Source organism: Antennarius striatus, chromosome 5 (genome assembly GCF_040054535.1).
Source record: "Antennarius striatus isolate MH-2024 chromosome 5, ASM4005453v1, whole genome shotgun sequence".
Lineage (NCBI taxonomy): Eukaryota > Metazoa > Chordata > Actinopteri > Lophiiformes > Antennariidae > Antennarius > Antennarius striatus.
Window position 1 is genome coordinate 12,142,368 of NC_090780.1, and position 20,222 is coordinate 12,162,589.

General features: G+C 39.6%; 2 protein-coding genes across 5 annotated transcripts; both read left to right on the forward strand.

Moving 5' to 3' along the window:
* Positions 1-257: 257 nt before the first annotated feature.
* eno1b (enolase 1b, (alpha)) lies at positions 258-6,138 on the forward strand. 2 transcript variants are annotated; one of them, XM_068314879.1, is made up of 12 exons: positions 258-576; positions 2,317-2,411; positions 2,537-2,632; positions 3,180-3,238; positions 3,324-3,393; positions 3,695-3,828; positions 3,949-4,171; positions 4,311-4,508; positions 4,994-5,195; positions 5,315-5,423; positions 5,654-5,712; positions 5,833-6,138. In XM_068314879.1, exons 2-12 carry the CDS (start codon positions 2,327-2,329, stop codon positions 5,900-5,902), a joined length of 1,305 nt encoding a protein of 434 aa, XP_068170980.1. In that variant the 5' UTR covers positions 258-576; positions 2,317-2,326; the 3' UTR covers positions 5,903-6,138. The 2 variants fall into 2 exon arrangements, with proteins under 2 accessions (XP_068170980.1, XP_068170982.1); XM_068314881.1 differs by lacking the exon at positions 258-576 and adding an exon at positions 1,950-2,224.
* A 2,434-nt stretch (positions 6,139-8,572) lies between these two features.
* Positions 8,573-18,301, forward strand: rereb (arginine-glutamic acid dipeptide (RE) repeats b). 3 transcript variants are annotated; one of them, XM_068315792.1, is made up of 17 exons: positions 8,573-8,895; positions 9,846-9,894; positions 10,401-10,525; positions 11,070-11,169; positions 11,523-11,621; positions 11,931-12,011; positions 12,153-12,306; positions 12,389-12,475; positions 12,560-12,753; positions 12,910-13,065; positions 13,192-13,299; positions 13,507-14,633; positions 15,377-15,581; positions 15,654-16,371; positions 16,489-16,629; positions 16,735-16,909; positions 17,308-18,301. In XM_068315792.1, the coding sequence occupies exons 1-17, from the start codon at positions 8,870-8,872 to the stop codon at positions 17,339-17,341; spliced, it is 3,579 nt and encodes a 1,192-aa protein (XP_068171893.1). In that variant the 5' UTR covers positions 8,573-8,869; the 3' UTR covers positions 17,342-18,301. The 3 variants fall into 3 exon arrangements, with proteins under 3 accessions (XP_068171893.1, XP_068171892.1, XP_068171895.1); XM_068315791.1 differs by having other exon boundaries at positions 8,574-8,895; positions 13,189-13,299; XM_068315794.1 differs by having other exon boundaries at positions 8,576-8,895; positions 13,189-13,299; positions 15,669-16,371.
* Positions 18,302-20,222: the final 1,921 nt, after the last annotated feature.

Below are 20,222 nucleotides of genomic sequence, written 5' to 3' on the forward strand. Positions count from 1 at the left end.
ATTTCCTGTGTGTGGGAGGGCGTTAGTAACTATTGACTGCCCCCTACTGGACACAACATGTTAGTGTAAGCAGTCCTGTTTAGACCGACTGTAGTGCGGTGCTCGGTGCTATTTTACAGCCACTTGTACGTTGCTTCACTTTTTCATTCACCTCTTTACACTTCTCTACTCCAGCACAATTGAAGACCAATCGTAAAAGCATGTATAGCGCATAACTTCGCCAGAGTCATGGTCACTTAAATCTAAATGATATGGACTATGCAGAGTAGTTTTTTTTCTATTGTGCATTATTACACGTATCGGCACTACTGCTATGTCACCATTTATTTGTATTGTTTTTGAGGGATTCACAAGCGGAGCTTATGTTATGGATTATTGTCTTGCCGCATGATCCAGTTACCCTTGAACTTCAAGTCACATAATTACGAACAAATTTTTTTAAACAAGCTCAGTTCATGTTTCCTGAAACTAGGGTAAGTCATTTGGTCCTTAAGCAGCAAAGCGTGGGAAGGAGGAACTTCCGAATTTAGTTGCGCTTCTGTGACAGCTTATCCACACGCAGCAGCCCGCAGCAAGGTACAGACAATAAATGTATTTCCTTTGTGTTTACCACTATTAGCAGATATGTTTTCTAAGTTATCTTATAAATGCAGTTTCATCATTAGGAGAAGAAACCTCATAGGTTGTTAAAAAATCTTATCTGTTTGTCTTTTATTCTGTCTTTTCCTTTTCTTGATAGTCAACCTGTAAAAAATCTTATCTGTTTGTCTTTTATTCTGTCTTTTCCTTTTCTTGATAGTCAACCTGTCCAGCACTAAGAACAGTTTCCATAGTATTTAATATTTAATTACGTTATGGAATCGAATTGAAAATGAATCGGACATAATTAATATACGTGCATTAAGCAGACATTTGCACTTTAAAGTGTTCACACAAGATTTAGTCTGAATTTGATTCCATGATAGAGATTGCAGAGTAATCGGACTTCCGTGTTCAGCCCGTCGTCTGACCCACACCCTTATACTTATGATCATTCAAAGGCTGGTGTGCAGAAACACAATCAATACATCGACATCATACGAATAACAATTGGAAAATACAAGCACTGTGTCAAAGTAGCACAGCCAGAGCCACGTGCTTACATGTTGTTATGTCTGCATGGGATCTATTAGCTCTATTGATATTAATAATCTTACAAAAACACTAAGGTGTTGAGTAACTTTTTCTATCCAATTATTGTCATCACGTTTTAATCTAAAAACACGTTTCTTTTTTCCTTTTTTAAAAGTAATATAATAATAATATTAATATAACAACTATTTTGTTTTTTAAAAAAATAGTCCAGGTAGTTTGACAATCTTGCTTTTAATAGACCATCATGATTGATTGAGATGCTGATGCTGATGGTACACAGCACTATTTTCACATAGTTTGAGTATGTTTGAAAATGATTTCATTCAAGTAGATTTACATATCAGTAAACAGGATGGGAGTAGAAGTCTTTGTATGAACTTTATGAGTGCTCCTTTAGTTCTTGAAGGATTTGTTTATATGTATTAATATTTCACTAATTGAATCAAGTTGTATTGAATCAAGTTGTATAAAATAATTTATGTTTATTCACCATCCAAGTGAATCCAAGGTATACTGAGCTGCTGCTGCAGCATCGGATCTTATATGCAGCAGCATTTGTCTTTATTGACACATGTCTGTAATGATCATTATTATGTGACTATAAAGTGCTAGAGTATAATGCTGCAGCAGGTGTGGTATACTGTACAGTATTTATCTTTTAGACTTTTAAAATGATTCTTCAATGTTCTTATCTGTTTTGGCAGTCAACATGAATCAACATGAATGACAACATGAAGTTATGATTAACTAACCAATTTGCTCATCTGGCGTAGCTGATAGATTTTGGACATATTATGCTGAGGGACTTTGCTATGGAAGGAATTTGATGCAATCAAAATGTATTCACGGCTCCTAAAACTCATACGCTTTTCAGTAGAAACACAGGATTAGTGTTGCTTAGAGCTTGACCTTGCTTTGACAGGTACAGCAGTTTTAGCATACCTATTGCCATGTGATCAATCAGATAAGAAGTTGTAATCCAATTAGACCTTTAGCATGCCTGTTAGCATACCGAAGCTCACAGCTAACGCAGGATGTTTTTGTTGAGTAATCCAAAAGGAAGCCAGGGAGTGAAGGAACAGCATTAATAGTAAGAGAAAGAAAATAAATGTTTGTATTGTACTGGGTTTGTGTTTGCATTGTTTGTTTAGACATGAACTACCTGTTCTCTCTCACCTCAAGCTCCTTCGCCATGTCGATCAACAAGATCCACGCCAGAGAGATATTTGACTCCCGTGGAAACCCCACTGTGGAGGTTGACCTTTACACCAACAAGGGTGGGCAACATGTTACTATTGTGTCTCAATTACAAAAAAATCCATATGGATTTCAAGTAGAAATTTAATTAAGTAACTTTTATGCTGCTACCTTTACACCTCATCTTTTTCCATACATTTCACAGGCTTGTTTAGGGCAGCTGTACCAAGTGGTGCATCGACTGGAATCTACGAAGCATTAGAGCTTCGGGACAATGACGCATCTCACTACCTTGGGAAAGGTTTGTTCTCCATTATTGTACTTCCTTTTGGTATTAAATTATTAAATGTCCTTGGTTGTTTAGATATTGTTGAATAGCATGTTTATTACCGTTTATTCCTTTTGCAGTTTGAAGCAAAATTGAGTCTCAAGGAAAAGTATTTTATTTCTCTCGTTTTCTCATTTTTCTCCATCTTACTTTGTGTCACCTTTAACTTCCTTCCTCTCTTTCCATTTTTGCCAGATCTGAAAGGGTTAGGGATTTTTCTTTTTCTGTCCCACTTTGTGCATTTGACAGTGTAACAATGATTAAATGGCCTTAACCACTGATTAATGAATGCTTTGGGTGATGAATTAGATGGAATGTGCATAGTGACTTGTGATTAACGCATGCCCTCACTCAGAATTCATGGCTTGACTGTCTCAGAGATAAAACTAAGACATGTTACATGTGTGTCTTTATGTTTCTTCATTGAAGACCAGAAATGTCTTTTACCCAATGGTATGCCTTTACTATTAACTTGATGATTATAAATTCACATTTTTTGCTTTGCTTTTTTTAATCACAGGAGTCTCAAAGGCTGTAGAACACATAAATTCAACTATCGCACTTGCACTTGTTGGCCAAGTAAGCTGTTTCTCTGTGATTTGAAGTTTTTGATATATTCATATTGACACTTTGACTTATTCATAACTTCTTCCCATCTTCTCAGGATGTGTCTGTGGTTGAGCAAGAGAAAATAGACAAGATTATGATTGAATTGGATGGCACAGAAAATAAATGTAAGTAAAGTCATTCATGCTGTTGTGACTTTCTACAGTAGATTGACTATGTCAAGTTTCTATTGAAGCATCCATTTTTACTTTCACTCGAGTTTTTGTTAACTTCCGTAATCATCATCTTTTATTATTAAATGTTGCCTCTAAATTTGACTGCATGACTTTGAAACTGTCGTATGTCAAGAATATTCTGTTCTGCTGACTTCAGTTGTGATATGATTGATGGATCCACAGCAGATACTGAATACAGAATTGAAATGAAAATAATTTTGTTGTTGTTCACATTTTAATCATCTCCAAACAGCCAAATTTGGAGCAAATGCCATATTGGGAGTCTCTCTAGCTGTTTGCAAAGCTGGTGCAGCAGAGAAGGGCGTCCCTCTGTATCGTCATATTGCTGATCTTGCAGGAAACGCAAAGGTCATCTTGCCGGTTCCGGTGAGAATTTGTTCACAAAATTACAAACAACTCTCTTTCTTTTTTTCTGTTTCTTCATTATTATTCAGTCCCTTGTTCAATTTAGAATGTGGTCACAAATCTCACATCTTATCCCACCAGGCCTTCAATGTGATCAACGGTGGCTCACACGCAGGCAACAAGCTCGCTATGCAAGAGTTCATGATCCTTCCTGCTGGGGCAAGTACCTTCAAAGAGGCCATGTGCATTGGCTCTGAGGTATATCACAATCTCAAAAAGGTCATTAAGAACAGATATGGGCAGGATGCCACCAATGTGGGCGATGAAGGTGGCTTTGCTCCAAACATCCTGGAAAACAAAGAGGGTATGTAAGAACGATGTTCATATTTAATATTGACCGCTGTTTTACATTATTTTTTCTAACATTTGTGAGTTGTGTTGTGTCCATCTTTTATGGCTTTCATCATCTTTCGTAGTATTTCTTACATTAATAATTTTTGCAGCTCTGGAGTTGGTGAAGGAGGCCATTGCCAATGCAGGATACACAGATAAGGTTGTAATTGGCATGGATGTCGCAGCATCCGAATTCTATGTGGAGGGAAAATATGACCTAGACTTCAAGTCCTCTGACAAATCAAGCCCCCCCATCAATTCTTGTGAGCTGGCGGAACTCTACAAGAGCTTTGTGAGGGATTATCCAGGTATTCTCCCAACATTTCTCTTTACACATAATTTGGCAGGCAATAAGCAGAAATGAAAGCATGGAAGTGGCCTAATAAAGAGAAACAATCATCGGTTTTTCTGCACCTCTCAAAAAGGACCTTTCCTTTGCTTTAATCTAGTCACCCCCTAAGAGGGCATAACACTTTGCAGCTAACCTTTGTTAGATCAACAAATCGAACACTTGCATCCACATTAAATGAAAGTCATCTACTTTTTGGAAGTCCCGTGAAGGATTTTTTAAAAATGTGGATGGTGTCAAGTTCAGTCCTACCTCAAGATAAAAGGTTGTTGATCATATCACTGAAATTACCTTATGTAATCACATATTGTCTCATTGTCTGCCTACTGGTCTTACTGGGATGGCAATGTTGCGATGAATGCAAAAAATAATACAACATGAGGTGTAATAAGCCCGAAATATTACTTATATTCAGGAATATTTTACACATTTTCCCACTCACAGTTGTTTCCATCGAGGATCCCTTTGATCAGGATGACTGGGAAGCCTGGACAAACTTCACCGGAAGCACAGACATCCAGGTTGTTGGAGATGATCTCACAGTGACCAACCCGAAACGTATCAGAAGGGCTGTGGAGGTGAAGGCCTGCAACTGCCTGCTGCTTAAAGTCAATCAGATCGGCACGGTCACTGAGTCTATGGAAGCGTAAGTCAACATTTAACTTAAGTGTGGGATTTGTTCTGATCAGTGAAATATTTTTATACCATTAAACAATCTTTAAGAGAGTTCACTATGTTCACTGTCACTCCCCTTCCTCTTCACAGGTGTAAAATGGCTCAGGAGAACAACTGGGGGGTGATGGTTAGTCATCGCTCTGGGGAAACTGAGGACACCTTCATAGCAGATCTGGTTGTTGGTTTATGCACTGGACAGGTAAATCCAGACAATAATAACGTTTTTGTATGTGAGATTGTATTAAATTGGACATTTATAATAAAAATTTTGTCTATATTTCTACTGTTCACTTTCACATTGGGATATTATGTATTAAAGAGTTCTACTGGAGACATTTAACATTAAAAGCTGATCATTAATCTAAATTTGTGAAACAGTCATTTCAGCTTGAGCTACGATAAAATAATTTTCCAAATATTGTCACGCAGATCAAGACTGGGGCACCATGTCGCTCTGAACGTTTGGCTAAATACAACCAGATTCTGAGGTAAGTGTATGAGCAATGATTTTGTTTTAGTTTTAAAAAACATTTTGTGTCACTTTAAATATCAATTTGTCTCCCGTCTAAGAAAGGAAATAAAACGTGTTTTTTTTTTTTTTGCTATAGGATTGAAGAGGAACTGGGAAATGAAGCTGTTTTTGCTGGAAAAAATTTCAGAAATCCATTGAAAAAGTAGATGGATGGAGAAATTACTTCACAAATAGATTACGGTAAACATAAATCCACTGCAGAATAGGTAATAAAGGATCAAACTTCAAAGTGATCATGGTTAAATTGAAACTGCTCACAGATTAACAGTTGTAGTAAATGTATAGAAAGGATTTTGTCATTGCTAAAATAGAGGCTCTTGACTATCAAGTTTTGTACTGTATTCTGTGGTGTGTGTGTTTTTTTAAATATAGAATTAAATAACACAACATATTTTGACTCATTGATTATTTCTCACACTGACAAAATATCACTGGAGCTGAAATCGGAGACACAGCTAATAACAAGGTAAACAGGCCATATCAAGATTATTTTCTCCTTGATTCAGGTTTATCAAAAAGAAAATGAAAGATTAATTACTTTATTTTATTAGTTTTATTTTAAGGAAATTGAAATGCAGAAATAATGCAACACACATCAGCAGTGTCACAGCCAGCATTAGAAATTTGAAATAAATGTCAGGTCACTTAAATATGGGGAAAAAATCATAGAGACCATGTCAGACTTGGAGGAGCACAGCCAACTGACCATAACTCTATTACTACCTCTAAATACACAGATATTATTTCTGAGCTTTGAAGGGTGTCATGGTGAGACCAGCAACGTCCTTGCAAAAACTACTCATTGTTTGAGTTTCTGGCTGGACTGGTCCAGTCTGATGCTATGCCCCTGAACCTTTCTGCAGAGACAAGCCATTTTCCTCCTTCTCCTGGAACCTCTGAATCCTCCTCAGAAGGTGAAGATTAAGCTGTATACTTAATCTTCACCTTCTGATGATGAGACAATGAGAAAGGATGTGTGAGGGAATGCAGTATAAAAAGTCAGTATAGGTGTAGAATTTGTGCCATTACAGTACACTGTAATCTTTTCCTTTTGGCTTCTCCCTTCTGGGGTCACCACAGCGAATCAGTTGCCTCCATCTAACCCCGTCTTCTGCATCGTCTTCTCTCACATCAACTACCGTCATGTCCTCTTTCACTACATCCATAAACCTCCTCTTTGGTCTTTCTCTAGGCCTCCTGCCTGGCAGTTCAAAACTCAGCATCCTTCTACCAATATATTCACTATCTCTCCTCTGGACATGTCCAAACCATCTCAGTCTGGCCTCTCTGACTTTATCTCTAAAACCTCTAACATGTGCTGTCCCTCTGATGTACTCATTCCTGATACTGTCATCCAGTGTAGAAATCAGGAAGTTCAGAAAGTTCATTTGTTCAATATTGTATGTCAGTATTAACTGTGGTTTTCTGTCTAGACAGAATGTGAAATAAGATTCTGTGATTTTTACCTCTGAGAGCGAGTCATTGTCTTCATGTCTGACTCTCTTCAATGTCCTTAGATGACTTCCCTCAAGTCTGAAACATTTCCAAACCATTTGGAAAACACAGTTTAAATGTTGAAAGTTGACACTTGTATTTTTTATTTCACTGTCATGTTGAGAGGTTAAGCATTTCAATAAGAAGAAGCCACTGATGACTCATTGTCATTTCTAGCCTATGGTTTTCTTTTCAACAGATGATTGTTCACCCACCATCTTTGCTGGTCCGCATCCTGTCCACTCTGCACACAAATTGTTTTTTGCACATTCTTTTTATTAGAGTCATGCAACAATAACAACAGAACAAACAAAACAAAAAAAATCAATGCATAACAAAATACAATTCAGCAAGCATATACAAAAGAAAATGAAATTATTTCATGGCTACTTGTACATGCCCACAGAGGGGAATAATCTGCATGAATAAAATGAGGAGATGTACCTAACCAATGCACAAAGTAATTTAACTGAACATACTCTAAATGTTTTTGTAAATGCAATATTTAACATTAGAACAATTGTAAATGCAATATTTAACATTAGAACTTTAGAATTACATTTTAAAGATGTCTGACAATGTATTTCTTTGTTTTGATCAGTTCCTTGAATCAAGTTGATGGTTTGTCCATGAAACTCACTTTCCCTGTTCTATTAATCCCGACACAAAGGCTGAATATAAATTATATACCAGTTCAACCAGTTCAATTTGAAGGATAGTTAATTTCTAATTAATTACTTAAGTGAAATTTAATTCTGTAGACAAGACTTCCTCATAATGATAATAATGATAATAATCCAAACCCACATCCCTGAAAGTCGGTGTGGATTTCATTAAGATTAGTAATAAGACTGGCTTGCTAATAATGTAAGAATCTCTAAAAAAAAAATAAAATCATTGACAGAAAATGTGAAAGTGAACGTCAGTCCTTTTTTATTTACATAAATGAAGTTCAGATAATCTGCTAATTTAAAATGGTTTGATCTGGGAAAATTCCCCTTAATTACCTTAAATATATTGTCACAATCCCATTGCCTGCTTGTTTCGCACACAATCATACAATCATACACACAGAACTCGAATACATTTTAAATCATCTGTTCATTCTCACCGCAACTCAGAAGCTTCAATATTCCAGGCAACAACTTTATTAATCATTAACTAATGAATGAATTATACGTTCTTGACTAATCAATTCGAGGCATGGTGAGCTGGACTGCGGTATGCACAGGTTCCACACATGTGTTGTGTTTACATCACATCTACATGTTTGTTTGTGTTCCTCCCGGCTGTGTGTTTGTGTCATGGCTCTCAGAAGGATCCTACGCGTCTCAGCGGTCCATGTCGTTTTGATTCATGGACGCCGATCAAGCGGCCCCGGCGGCTCCCGCTGCCGCTGCTAGCAACACTCGCTCGGCTGGGTTGACACACACAGACAACTTTGAAGGCTCAGCCGCGGCTGCTGAGGTCACTGCACTGGAAAAAAACACAGCGACTCCCTCCGCTACACCGCCTCCATTTTGAATAGCCATGTAATAGGGGATTCGCATAGTTTGTGTGTATCGTATCGTCCACTGCGCTGCGTAGTGTCAACAAGCCACATCCAAACATCCTTCGACATGGACGACCTGTTCAGTCCGCGGAGGTAACTTGATAAACTCGCCGTTAACGCTTTTGTTTCAGTTGTGATGCATTGAATGCTTGTTTTTGATGCGTCGCGGCGCTACTTTGAGAGCCGTTTTGCGGGGATCAGTCGGAGTGTCAGTGGTCACCAAGTTCGTGTCTGGCTAACGAGCTAGCCACAAGCACGGAACGGTACCGTCTAGTTAGCAGCTAGCAAATCCTCCGGGCAAAATGGGTTTCTGCACGCTTTGTTGTGTCTATTTCTGGTGCTAATTGACCAAATATTGTCAGCAAACCATATTAGCCTCATGCGTCACTGATTAATAAATCTGTTGTTGCTCCCTTCGGGGTTGACACGGATCTTTGTCGCATTACGTATGCATAGCGTTTGATTTTATGTATGTCAGGGCTACGCTGTGCATGCTAACGTTAGTGTTCATTAGTGACTGCACAGTAATGGCAGCGGAGTCACAACAAGGAGTTAGCAGCTAGTGTTAGTGTCAACCTGTTAGGATCTGTAGGAGCACAGACTGTTCTCATAATGGTGACCGTAAAAATTAGCAGCTCATGTCTGATTGATTGACAGTCTTTTGCAGTAGCTGGTGTCGGATTTCATTCACGTATTAGAAGGAAACGATACCGTGATTGGTTTACAGTGATGAGGGGGGCGGGATATTATTCCGCTGCTCAAATCACTGCGCTGGGATGACAGGAAGCTCTTAGGTAACACCGACTTGTACACTTATTATTATCGATCATACGTTTGTGTACTTACTGCACTGCGTTCATAACCTGTTAATGTACAGGCCATGACTAATTTGCAAGCTGATCGTTATTAATTTATGACAAGTAAATTTACTCGATCCTTTACAAGAATGTCATTTACGAAGTATGAACAACAAACAAATTTGGATGATGCCAAGAGATGTTGAATTCTTATGTTGTTGTTGTTGTTGTTTTTTTAAATTCCAGGAGCCTAAACAGTACACAGGGCGAGATTAGAGTGGGACCAAGTCATCAGGTACACCCGTTTATACATAGATTATATTTGTCAGATAAGAAACAAAACAAATATTAATATTCAATATCCAAAAACACGACAAATCAGATTAATAACATCTGATTCTAACATTGTGTTCACCTTCAGCGTGCACTTCAGGGCCAAAAGCCAGTCAAAACTGTGTCTTAGTGTTGATTTTAATATTCAGTTAGACTGATCTAGAATTATTCATTGACATAGACAAAATGTGTCATATACTGTGCATGAAACACACCATGGTGTAATATAACTAGGAGCAAAATTAATTTGATTATGGCAAAATACTTCATATGTGTTTCTATTTTTTTCATGTTCTGCTACGTAATTTTGGCAAGCAAAAAACTGTTTTTTAGTATGAAATTAATGTGAACACGGAAACTTTAAAATACCACTAGATATTTACCCTACACAAACATAACATAAACATAAATCTTAACAAGTTGCTGTATTTTGAGAAAGTCTAATAAGTGTTTGCTGTTCCACCGCAGGCCAAACTTCCTGAGTTGCAGCCACGACCTGCTTCTGGATTGCAGAGTCAGATAGACAATGAGGAGCTGATGTGGACACCTGGGGTCAATGACTGTGATCTTCTCATGTACCTCAGAGCTGCCAGGTCAATACAACTTTACAATAAGCTATAACTAAAATAACTTACCTGCAGCATTTAACAAAGTGATGTACGTTTCGAGTTAATGTTTAAATATAAAGTCCTTACTCAGGGTGGCCCCCAGAAATGATTTTTTTAGGCCTAAGTAGTGACTAGATAAGTTTTGTTTTTGTTTTTTTAACCACAGAATAACCAGAACCATCAGACAATGATGAAAATCCTCCCTGGCTTTCAGTAAATTCACATTACTGATGCAAAACTTTCCCCTCAAAGGGCATTTTTCAAGGTAGTTGTTGAGTCTCAGGTTTGTGTTTTCTCATTTCTTGCACCAGGATGGATGTGTAGTTGGTATTCATTTGACCTTTTAATATATTTTTCCATTGTTAATGTTTATAAATAAATAAAATCCTGCAGAATGAATTGCTTCAGTGCGACGGGTTTAGAGTGTGTTTGCATTTACGCTTGTCCATTGCTTTCTTTATTTACCTGACTTACTGTTCAATTGGACAGCATTAGTAACTTATTATGTTATTAATGTGTTGTTTTCCAGGAGCATGGCAGCATTTGCAGGAATGTGTGATGGTGGATCCACAGAGGATGGATGTTTAGCGGCTTCCCGTGATGATACAACACTCAATGCACTCAACATGGTGAGGAGTAAAGCTGCTGGAATCTACAGATTATTTTAAATATTTTCATTTAAATAATTTAGTCACTAAAATGTAAAAAAAATAATTTCTCTTGTTGAGCAAACAGTATAAACCCAAACACTCTTCATCGACTATCTTAAGTGTAAATGAAGTTTATGAAGCAGGAACCAGAAAATGGCATTTTTACATGAAAAATTATTTTTACATTTTTGATTGAACAAAAAATCTAAATTGCTTGTTCATAGTTTTCTTTAAATAAACTAACTTTACTACTCATTGGAGCTTTAATTAGCATTACAGCAAAAATATACATTATCTAATTCACAGGCATCTTTTTTTTTCTTCAACTGTAGTTACATGCAAGTCATTACGATGCAGCAAAGGCTCTCCAGCGTCTGGTGAAGAAGCCTCTGCCAAAGCTCATTGAGAAATGCTGGTCAGAGGATGATGTGGTAAGCTACCATTACCTACAGGCACAGTGCCAAAGGTCCGAGGTTTCAGATGGTATTTTGTAAACTCTTAATTTAAATTCTTCTTCTTGACTTGTTTGACAGCACGGTAAGTATATACTGGTTAGTCCAGTATGTTGAAGTACTGGACTAACCAGTCCAGTATTTTAACATATTGTCAGACATGTGTTTAATAAAGACTGCGTAAATAACCTGGAGAAGTTTTGCATTTTATGTACAGGAGCCTTTCGTTTCACAACTGGATGTAATTTAATTTTACACACCGCCACTCTTCTTTTCTTTCGTCTACAGAAACGCTTCATCAAAGGCCTGAGACAGTATGGAAAGAATTTCTTCCGCATCCGGAAAGACTTTCTGCCCTGCAAGAAGACTGTAATTGAATATGTTTTTTTTTCATACAGAACAATTTGGAAGGCATGCAGTTGCTAGGTTGTTTTTTTTTGTTTGTTTGGTTTTTTAAAATTAAAAACATGACTTGAGTTCTGCCTCTAAGTCCTGTCTTCTTATCATCAGGGGGAACTGATCACCTTCTATTACCACTGGAAGAAAACTCCTGAAGCTGCTGGAACAAGAGCTTATCGACAGCAACGGCGACAGCCATCCTCTCGCAAAGCTAAGACTCGTTCTGCTGCAGCTCCTGTTAACACTCCATCACGGAATTATTCAGGCGAGCAGAATTTTTTCCTATGCCAGGGAATTTGTTTCATATGAAATCTGGCATTTATTAAAATGGATCCTTCCCTTCGCAGTGGATGTGAGTTCTGCCAGTGAGGATGAACTTGATAGTGAGGACAGTGAACAGGAAATCAAGAGCTGCAGTCACTGTGGTACAACAAGTGAGTACAGAAATTGGGAAGAGGGTATGTCATGTTCTATGAAAGGTTTACATATTTCTGTAAAAACAACATTAAAACTTTCAGGTTCCAAGGACTGGCACCAGGGTGGAAGATCCAACCCATTGCTGTGCACAAGTTGTCGCACATATGAAAACAAACATGGATGTCTGCCACCATCACCAAAATCTGCAGGCACCCCATTCATGTTTAAACCTGTTAAAGAGGAAGAGGAAGTGAACAGCAAACATGGCATGAGGACACGACGAAGTCGAGCACCTGTAAGCCTGAGGCTGTCAGATCAGTCACACCTATTACTATTACAAGAACAAAATTTAAAAGAGCATGTCTGAGCAAATATAATTTTGTAGTCTCAAGTTTACTGAATCACAATCTGAATTTGTCTTAACAATGTAATCTACTATTTTTTGAATCAGTTATCATCTTTAAGAAGTGGCCACAGGAGGCTCACAGGCTCTCCTAGTGAGGATCAGCTGTCCAGATGTCAGCCTTCCCCAGGTAGATCCACTTCTAACTCTCTGAGATCATCTGCCGCCAATAATAAGAATGACTCCAGCAGGAAGACAAACAAGGTAAATACAATCTACACAATATATATATTTGAAATCTCAACAGCCCCAAAACACAACCACACATAAATACTCTGTATTTTTTCAAAAATATGTACACCACTGAGTAAATATAATACTCCACAGAAGATTAAAGAGGAGATAACATCACCAAAGACAACCAAACGTGTACGAGAAAGTCCTGCTCAGGAGCCTGAAAAGCCTGAAAAGGTTACACCTAAAAGGCCAAAAACACAGGTAAGATGGAAAAGCTAATGTCAAAAACTATTTGAACAAAAGCTGCCATTCATAAGTCACAAACACTGTTCTTCTGTAGTGCAAGGAGTTTATTCCTTATTTTAAGATCACCTTCTACAACCATCATCTAAGCATAGAAAGTTATCATGCCAAAGCATATTGCAATGTATAAATTGGGTACGTTATTATTATTATTTGACACTCCAGGATCCGCAGGGCTCCCGATCCGAGGGCGAGGCTGAAGTAGAGGAGGAGAGCTCTTCAGAAAGCCGCAGTGCTCAGGATGATGGCAGCAGTGACACCAAAGACATTGATCAGGATAACCGTAGCTCCTCTCCCAGCATTGCCAGCCCTCAACAGTGCAATGAAAGTGACTCTGACTCATCTGCCCAGCCGAACGGCATCCCGTCAGATCCTGTTCCTCCTGCACCCGTGCAGGCTGAAACTCCAGTCCCACCGGCCCTCCCCCCCTCTCAGGGACCTCAAATCACTCCACAGCTAACGCAAAGCACCCACTCTGCTGATCCTGCTCAGAGCCCCCCTCCGTCTTCTCCAACCACTGCTCAGCCAGCTGCTGGCCTACCAGCTGCTGCCGCAGGCCCTAACACCCAACCACAACATTGCCTTCCCGCTCCACCACCTCTTCCATCATCACTGTGTCAGGACTCTCCTCTCTCTCCAGCATTTCAGGTCCCACCTATTCTCAGCTCTGTGCAGCCTCATGGCCCATCTCCTCAGGCCTCCCAGCGACCCCCACCCTTCTTTAGGGAATCTCAGCTTCTCCAGCCTCCTCTCTCTGGACCACAAATCAAGCCTCCCCCTACCACTCCAATCCCACCTTCACACAAACAGATGGCACACCAATCTCCTACACCTTTCCCTCAGATGCCCTCCAATCTTCCCCCTCCTCCTGCTCTGAAGCCCCTAAATGCCCTCCCCAACCAGCATCCTCCAGGTGCTTCACCTCCCCCTCTACAGCTCATGCCTCAACCTTTGCAAAAGCCATCACTTTCAAGCCAACTTCCAGTGATCTCTCAGGTGCAAACCCACCCAGGAAAAAGCATCAGTTCTTCTCACCCACCTCCTGCAGCCTCACCTCCTCTCACATCTCTTACAACATCTTATACTGGGTCTGTCCCAACCCTCCAACCATCATTCATGCCTCTTCCACTGAGACCTTCACCAGGCACAACAGCAGGAGGATCGCAAATTCAGATTAAAGAGGAACCACTCGATGAGATTGAAGAGCCTGAGAGTCCTCCATCTCCAATCAGGAGTCCATCACCAGAGCCCACAGTCATCAACATGGCAGGCCATGCTAGCCAGTCTGCGCGGTACGTACGAACACAGTGTTTCTCAAAAAAGAATCTGAAGTTTTTGACATTCTTTATATTGGTTTTGAAACCAAGTAGATCATATGTTTAAATATGATATTTATCACTTTCTTTTATTTATTTTTATTTCTTGTAAAACAAGTTAACAAGACAGTTCCATAAAAGCCAGCTGTGCATAGAGTATTATTTGGGTTGATATATTTGAGCATGTAGTAGACACAGAGAGATATTTTTGTGAGGTTATGTCAACTGAAGTTCAATATTCACTTTATTTTTTTCTCATATTGTTCAGTGACAATTTACAGTTGAAGTAACTGTGTAAACCATTGCCCAAAATTTTTACCTTAACCTTTCATATGAATCAGAATGATCAGATGGGTCACTCTAAATCTGCTTGTGTACATAACTACATCAGCTATTGTTGATGTAAAATGAAAACCTTGGCTTTTTGTGTCAGAATGTTTGTGCAATATTTTTTCCTTTTTAATTCCATTTTCCAAATGGCTGGTGCTTTGTTACAAATACAGTTAATTTATATCTGGAACTAAAACAAAGAGTAGGTGTGTGAATCAGTTTAAGGGGTTCCATATTCATCAAAATGTACATAAAACAACTGAACACATCTTTGTGAACACTTCATGACATGAATTTTCGCTTTGACATATGGTTTATACCGTTATGCCATTTTTTATGAATTACTTTTATTCACAGAGTCATTATTGCACAACTGACATTTGTTGCAGGTTTATCAAACACTTGGATCGTGGTTACAACTCCTGTGCTAGAACAGATATGTTCTTCACTCCACTTTCATCCTCGAAGCTGGCCAAGAGAAGAGAGGAGGCCGTGGAAAAGTCCAGGAGGGAGGCTGAACTCTGTGCTCGGCAAGAACGTGACCGGGAGAAAGACAGAGAGAGAGAACGAGAAAGGGAGGCTGACAGGAATTCTGTGAGTGCATTTAATACTTTCTCTTTTTTTCTTTACTGTTGTCTGTTACAAATCCTCACAGTTGTCTCACAGTGTGTTTACTTACAGAGAGCCTCCAGCTCCAACCATGACAGTCGTATGAATGAGGTTCAGATGACCCTTCAGGGCCACGGACGGCCTTCATATGAACAGCCATCCACCACCGTTGCTGCTGTGCCGCCCTACATTGGCCCAGACACACCTGCCCTGCGCACCCTTAGTGAATATGCCCGGCCCCATGTCATGTCCCCCACTAACCGCAATCATCCGTTCTATGTGTCACTGGGCCATGGTGACCCACTGTTGGCTTACCACATGCCTGGTCTGTACAGTGCTGAGCCCAGCCTCAGAGAACGTGAGCTAAGGAACCTTCGAGAGAGGGAGCTCCGGGAGAGGATGAAGCCGGGCTTCGAGGTCAAGCCCCCTGACCTTGAAACGTTGCATCCTGCGGCCAACCCAATGGAGCACTTTGCCAGACATGGGACAATCGCTCTTCCCCACATTCCTGGACCTCCCCACCACTTTGCACCCTTCCATCCAGGACTGAACCATCTGGAGCGGGAGAGAATGGCATTAGCTGCACCTCAGCTGCGCCCGGAGCTTAGCTACGCAGAGCGGCTAACTGCAGAGCGGCTCCATGCGGAGAGGATGGCATCTGTTGCAACTGACCCCGCTGCCAGACTGCAGATGCTCAATGTGACGCCACATCATCATCAGCATTCTCACATTCACTCACACCTTCATCTGCACCAACAGGATCCGCTTAGTCAAGGTGAGGTTACAATTAATAACAAATTTAGTGGTTTAAATTAGCCAGGAGGAACACACCAGTGATGTGAGGTTAACATTCATTAACTGTAGTAACAAACTGATTTGTTTCTTCAAACAGGTTCAAGCCCACATCCTCTAGTGGACCCCCTGTCAACAGGCCCTCGTTTGGCTCGGTTTCCCTTTCCTGGTGGTCCAATGCCAAACCCTTTACTCAGCGATCTTCCTCATGATCATGAGATGCTGCGCCACCCACTGTTTGGTTTGTGATCTCAGCATCCATGCTCACTGTCCACATTTCTGGTCTTGTCAATGTACAGCACTTTTAATTTGATTTTTTTTTTTTTTACATTTGTGTATTTTGTAGGAGCTGCGTACCCAAGAGAGCTACAGGGCCAGATTCCTCAGATGTCTGCTGCTCATCAGCTCCAGGCGATGCATGCTCAGTCAGCAGAACTGCAGAGGATGGCTATGGAGCAGCAGTGGCTGCACGGGCATCACCTGCATGGGGGTCCTTTACCAAGTCAGGAAGATTATTACAGGTAACAGTGTTCAAGGTTTTTTTCTTTAAGAGAAGTGTATGTGTGTGTGTGTGTGTGTGTGTGTGTGTGTGTGTGTGTGTGTGTGTGTGAGTGAATGATAATGAAGGTAGGATACTTCAAGAGAAAGGAAAAAATGTTTTAGAGATTAAAATTTATACTTTCATATACATATTAACAGTAATCAATAGTTGTGCCTTTTAACATTTTCATTGTTCTGCATTGTCTTATAAATCTTATAAATCTTATAAAGTAGCTCAAAGAAGGTTTAACGTGACAGCCCTAACACATCAATATACTTCCAGAGTTCTTATTTAAACCTTCTGAAAGGTGTATTGTGTGCCAGTTGTTGACTTGTTTCTGTTTATCTGTTTGTTTTGTTTTTGTTTTATTTTTTGAAGCCGTCTGAAGAAAGAAGGTGACAAGCCATCTTGAGCTCCGGCGGTCCATTACTTCCTACCAAATCCAATAGAATAATGTGTACCAAGACTGTAAGAGAGAATCTGTGTCAGTTTTTTGTTTTAATATATTTTAGGAAAAAAAACTTTGTGGAACTTAATGTGCATTCCTTGTTGAGCACTTAATGGGACTGTCGAAGTCTGTTTGAGATTTTCATATCACTTAAGACTTTATACTAGTTTTGTTATCCAGATAATCCAACAATCTCATTTATTCATGTGAGATTTAAAGCAGCAGATTTTCTTTGAAACTGTAAAACAGTTTCATATGCAGTAATATTAATAGGTAAAGTACAGTTCTTATAAAGTCTATGAAAACAGACTGACTTTGATGTTATGTTTCAATATCCTTGTGGTTTATAAACAATTTCCTTGTACATTGTCATTTAAATCAGTGTTTGAATGATTGTAACAACCTAGCATGACATGTCTTTATTTTTCACCAAACTAGAATAGCAAGTTGCATTGTGATGTTTAAACTTTGAAAGCATAGTAGAGGTTGGTTTGACTCTTACATCTGCTAAATATTTGTCGAATTCCTAAAGTTTTATATATCAAAATATCTTTTCACATTATCACTTTGAGATTGTAAATATTACATGTTCACAATATTCTATATGAATGAGTACTATTGATAGAGCAGTAGATGTGAACACCTGACCCTTGATTCAGCATGATCGCAGTAAGTCATAAGCTAAAGCAGTATATGGTATTATAAGATGAGGTCATTACTAATTGGGCCCTTATTTACACTTGGAAAGTCTGATCAAATAAAGTATTTACATTAATTTGATGGGAATAGCTGAATTGGAGAGAACGTACTTTCTTGATCCTTGTAATGGACTTTTTAAAACAACTTCCTCTAAATTTAATATTTATGTGACAATATCAAAGTGTATCCATTGCACATTTATTTCAATAAATATTTCTGCAATGACACATTTTTCTCAGTTCCTCTGAAGTCAGAAAGCAAAAACCCAAATGCACTGAGTTGCCTCTGTGAGGCACACATAGCTAAACATTTTAATGTCTGCGTCTTCCGTAAAGCGTCACTTCACGGAAGTGAATGTTTATGTTTTAAGCCTAACCCTAAGCCTGCGCTTACACTGAGTATAAGTTGCACAAAATCAGCCTGTCGATGTCATTCATTGTGTAGTGTGCAAAATGGAACAACGAGCAATCGCAACCAGAGGCCTGTACCATTAAGCTTGATGAACCTAGCCGGGCTTCCTCTTACTTATCTGGCTTCACTTACCGAGACATCTGCCCTCCGGATCTTTGGTACCATAAAGCCGGCTATCAACTCACTAATTCAATTCAGGCCTGTCCACTCTAGAGCTGCGTGTCACATAAAAAGGGCGGAGGTTGCTGCATGCGACCAATCGCAAACATGCAACAAACCGGCCTGAGCTGCATATTTCACAACGGAGGAGCAAACAATAATAAATAATAAATACGAGCAATACAAATCAATAATCAAGGCAAAAAGCAACACAGTTGCAGCTGTCAAACGGCGCAAGGATCGCTGGCACAAACTCGCCGAGTGTGTCAATGCGGAAGTTAGTGCCATTATAATATTACTTTCTCACTATGACTGCACTTGTATATCTGACTACAGTAACATTTGTGTGTTCCATAAATGTATGTGTGTATGACATTTTTCGTTATGGCATGTGATTGTGACCCCCGCGACTTTATGAATAGCTCTACATACTGTGTTCTTCCCGAGGTTTTCGGCATCGCCAACAGAATACATAAAAGTACCTGAATCAATCCATGAATCAATGAATCAATCCATGATTTACTTAAACAAATAATTGATTAATGGCATTTTATCTGTGGCTTGCTTGTAACCCATCCAACGAGGGATTTAAGGACATCATAATAATTACGAACATCACTAAGAAATATATTAACTGTGGCAAAGAACCTCAGTGCAATGCATACTGTCTGCGGGACACTTTGTCTGTGTGTTACATTACTGATGTAAGGCTCCAGCAGCTGACAGATGTAATGTAACCCCTCTCCCCAAAACCTGTACCTTTTCGTTCAGGCAATTCGAACGGATTACAGCGATCTCTAAATATTCTCTTGCGCCTGAGCGCTCTTTGCACAAGCTGTGCATCAAGATCCACCGGGTTCTCATAAAACGGCCAGCCCATTTTCCAAGAGAACTGATTGGTCAGTAGGTGGGGCTGTTATACCTGCTGAGCTCTTATCCTGAACTTATCCTACTCTGGAGCAGGTTAGGTGTTCAGCATAGGTTACCGCGACAACGTAGCCTGATAGAAAGTCAGCCACCTTTATGGTACCGAAAAGCCAGGGTTAAACCTGAAGTTATCTCGCTAAACCGTAATCCAGCTTTATGGTACAGGCCTCTGATTAGCTGCTCCCAACCCACCGCTGGATGAGCAGATGAATTTCTGACATAAAATTTTGTTGGTCATTATTCAGCTTTTTCATAGTTGAAGAAAAAACTGCTGGTTTACATTTTATTCTCCCGGCATCTAAACAAAACTGCCTGCATCTTAATATCGGTGAGTCTCTATTGGTTGACATGCTATTTTTTACTTATTAGACATTTTAGCACAGTAATGTAGTCGCAAGAGGGCACAAGCCAGTGTCTTGAGGAAGTCTGGAGTGGCGGAGAAGTATGTTAGAGCGGTACCGGACATGTATGAGGACTGCAAGACATAGGTGAGGTGTGTGAGTTTAAGGTGTATGTGGGACTGTATCCAGGATCAGCTCTGAGTCCCTTCTTGTTCGGTATGTGATGGATCTGCTCTTGTTTTTCCAGCCTTAACCGGAAACACCCAGGCACTTGACCTCCTGCACCAGACGCTATCTTTGTCATGCTG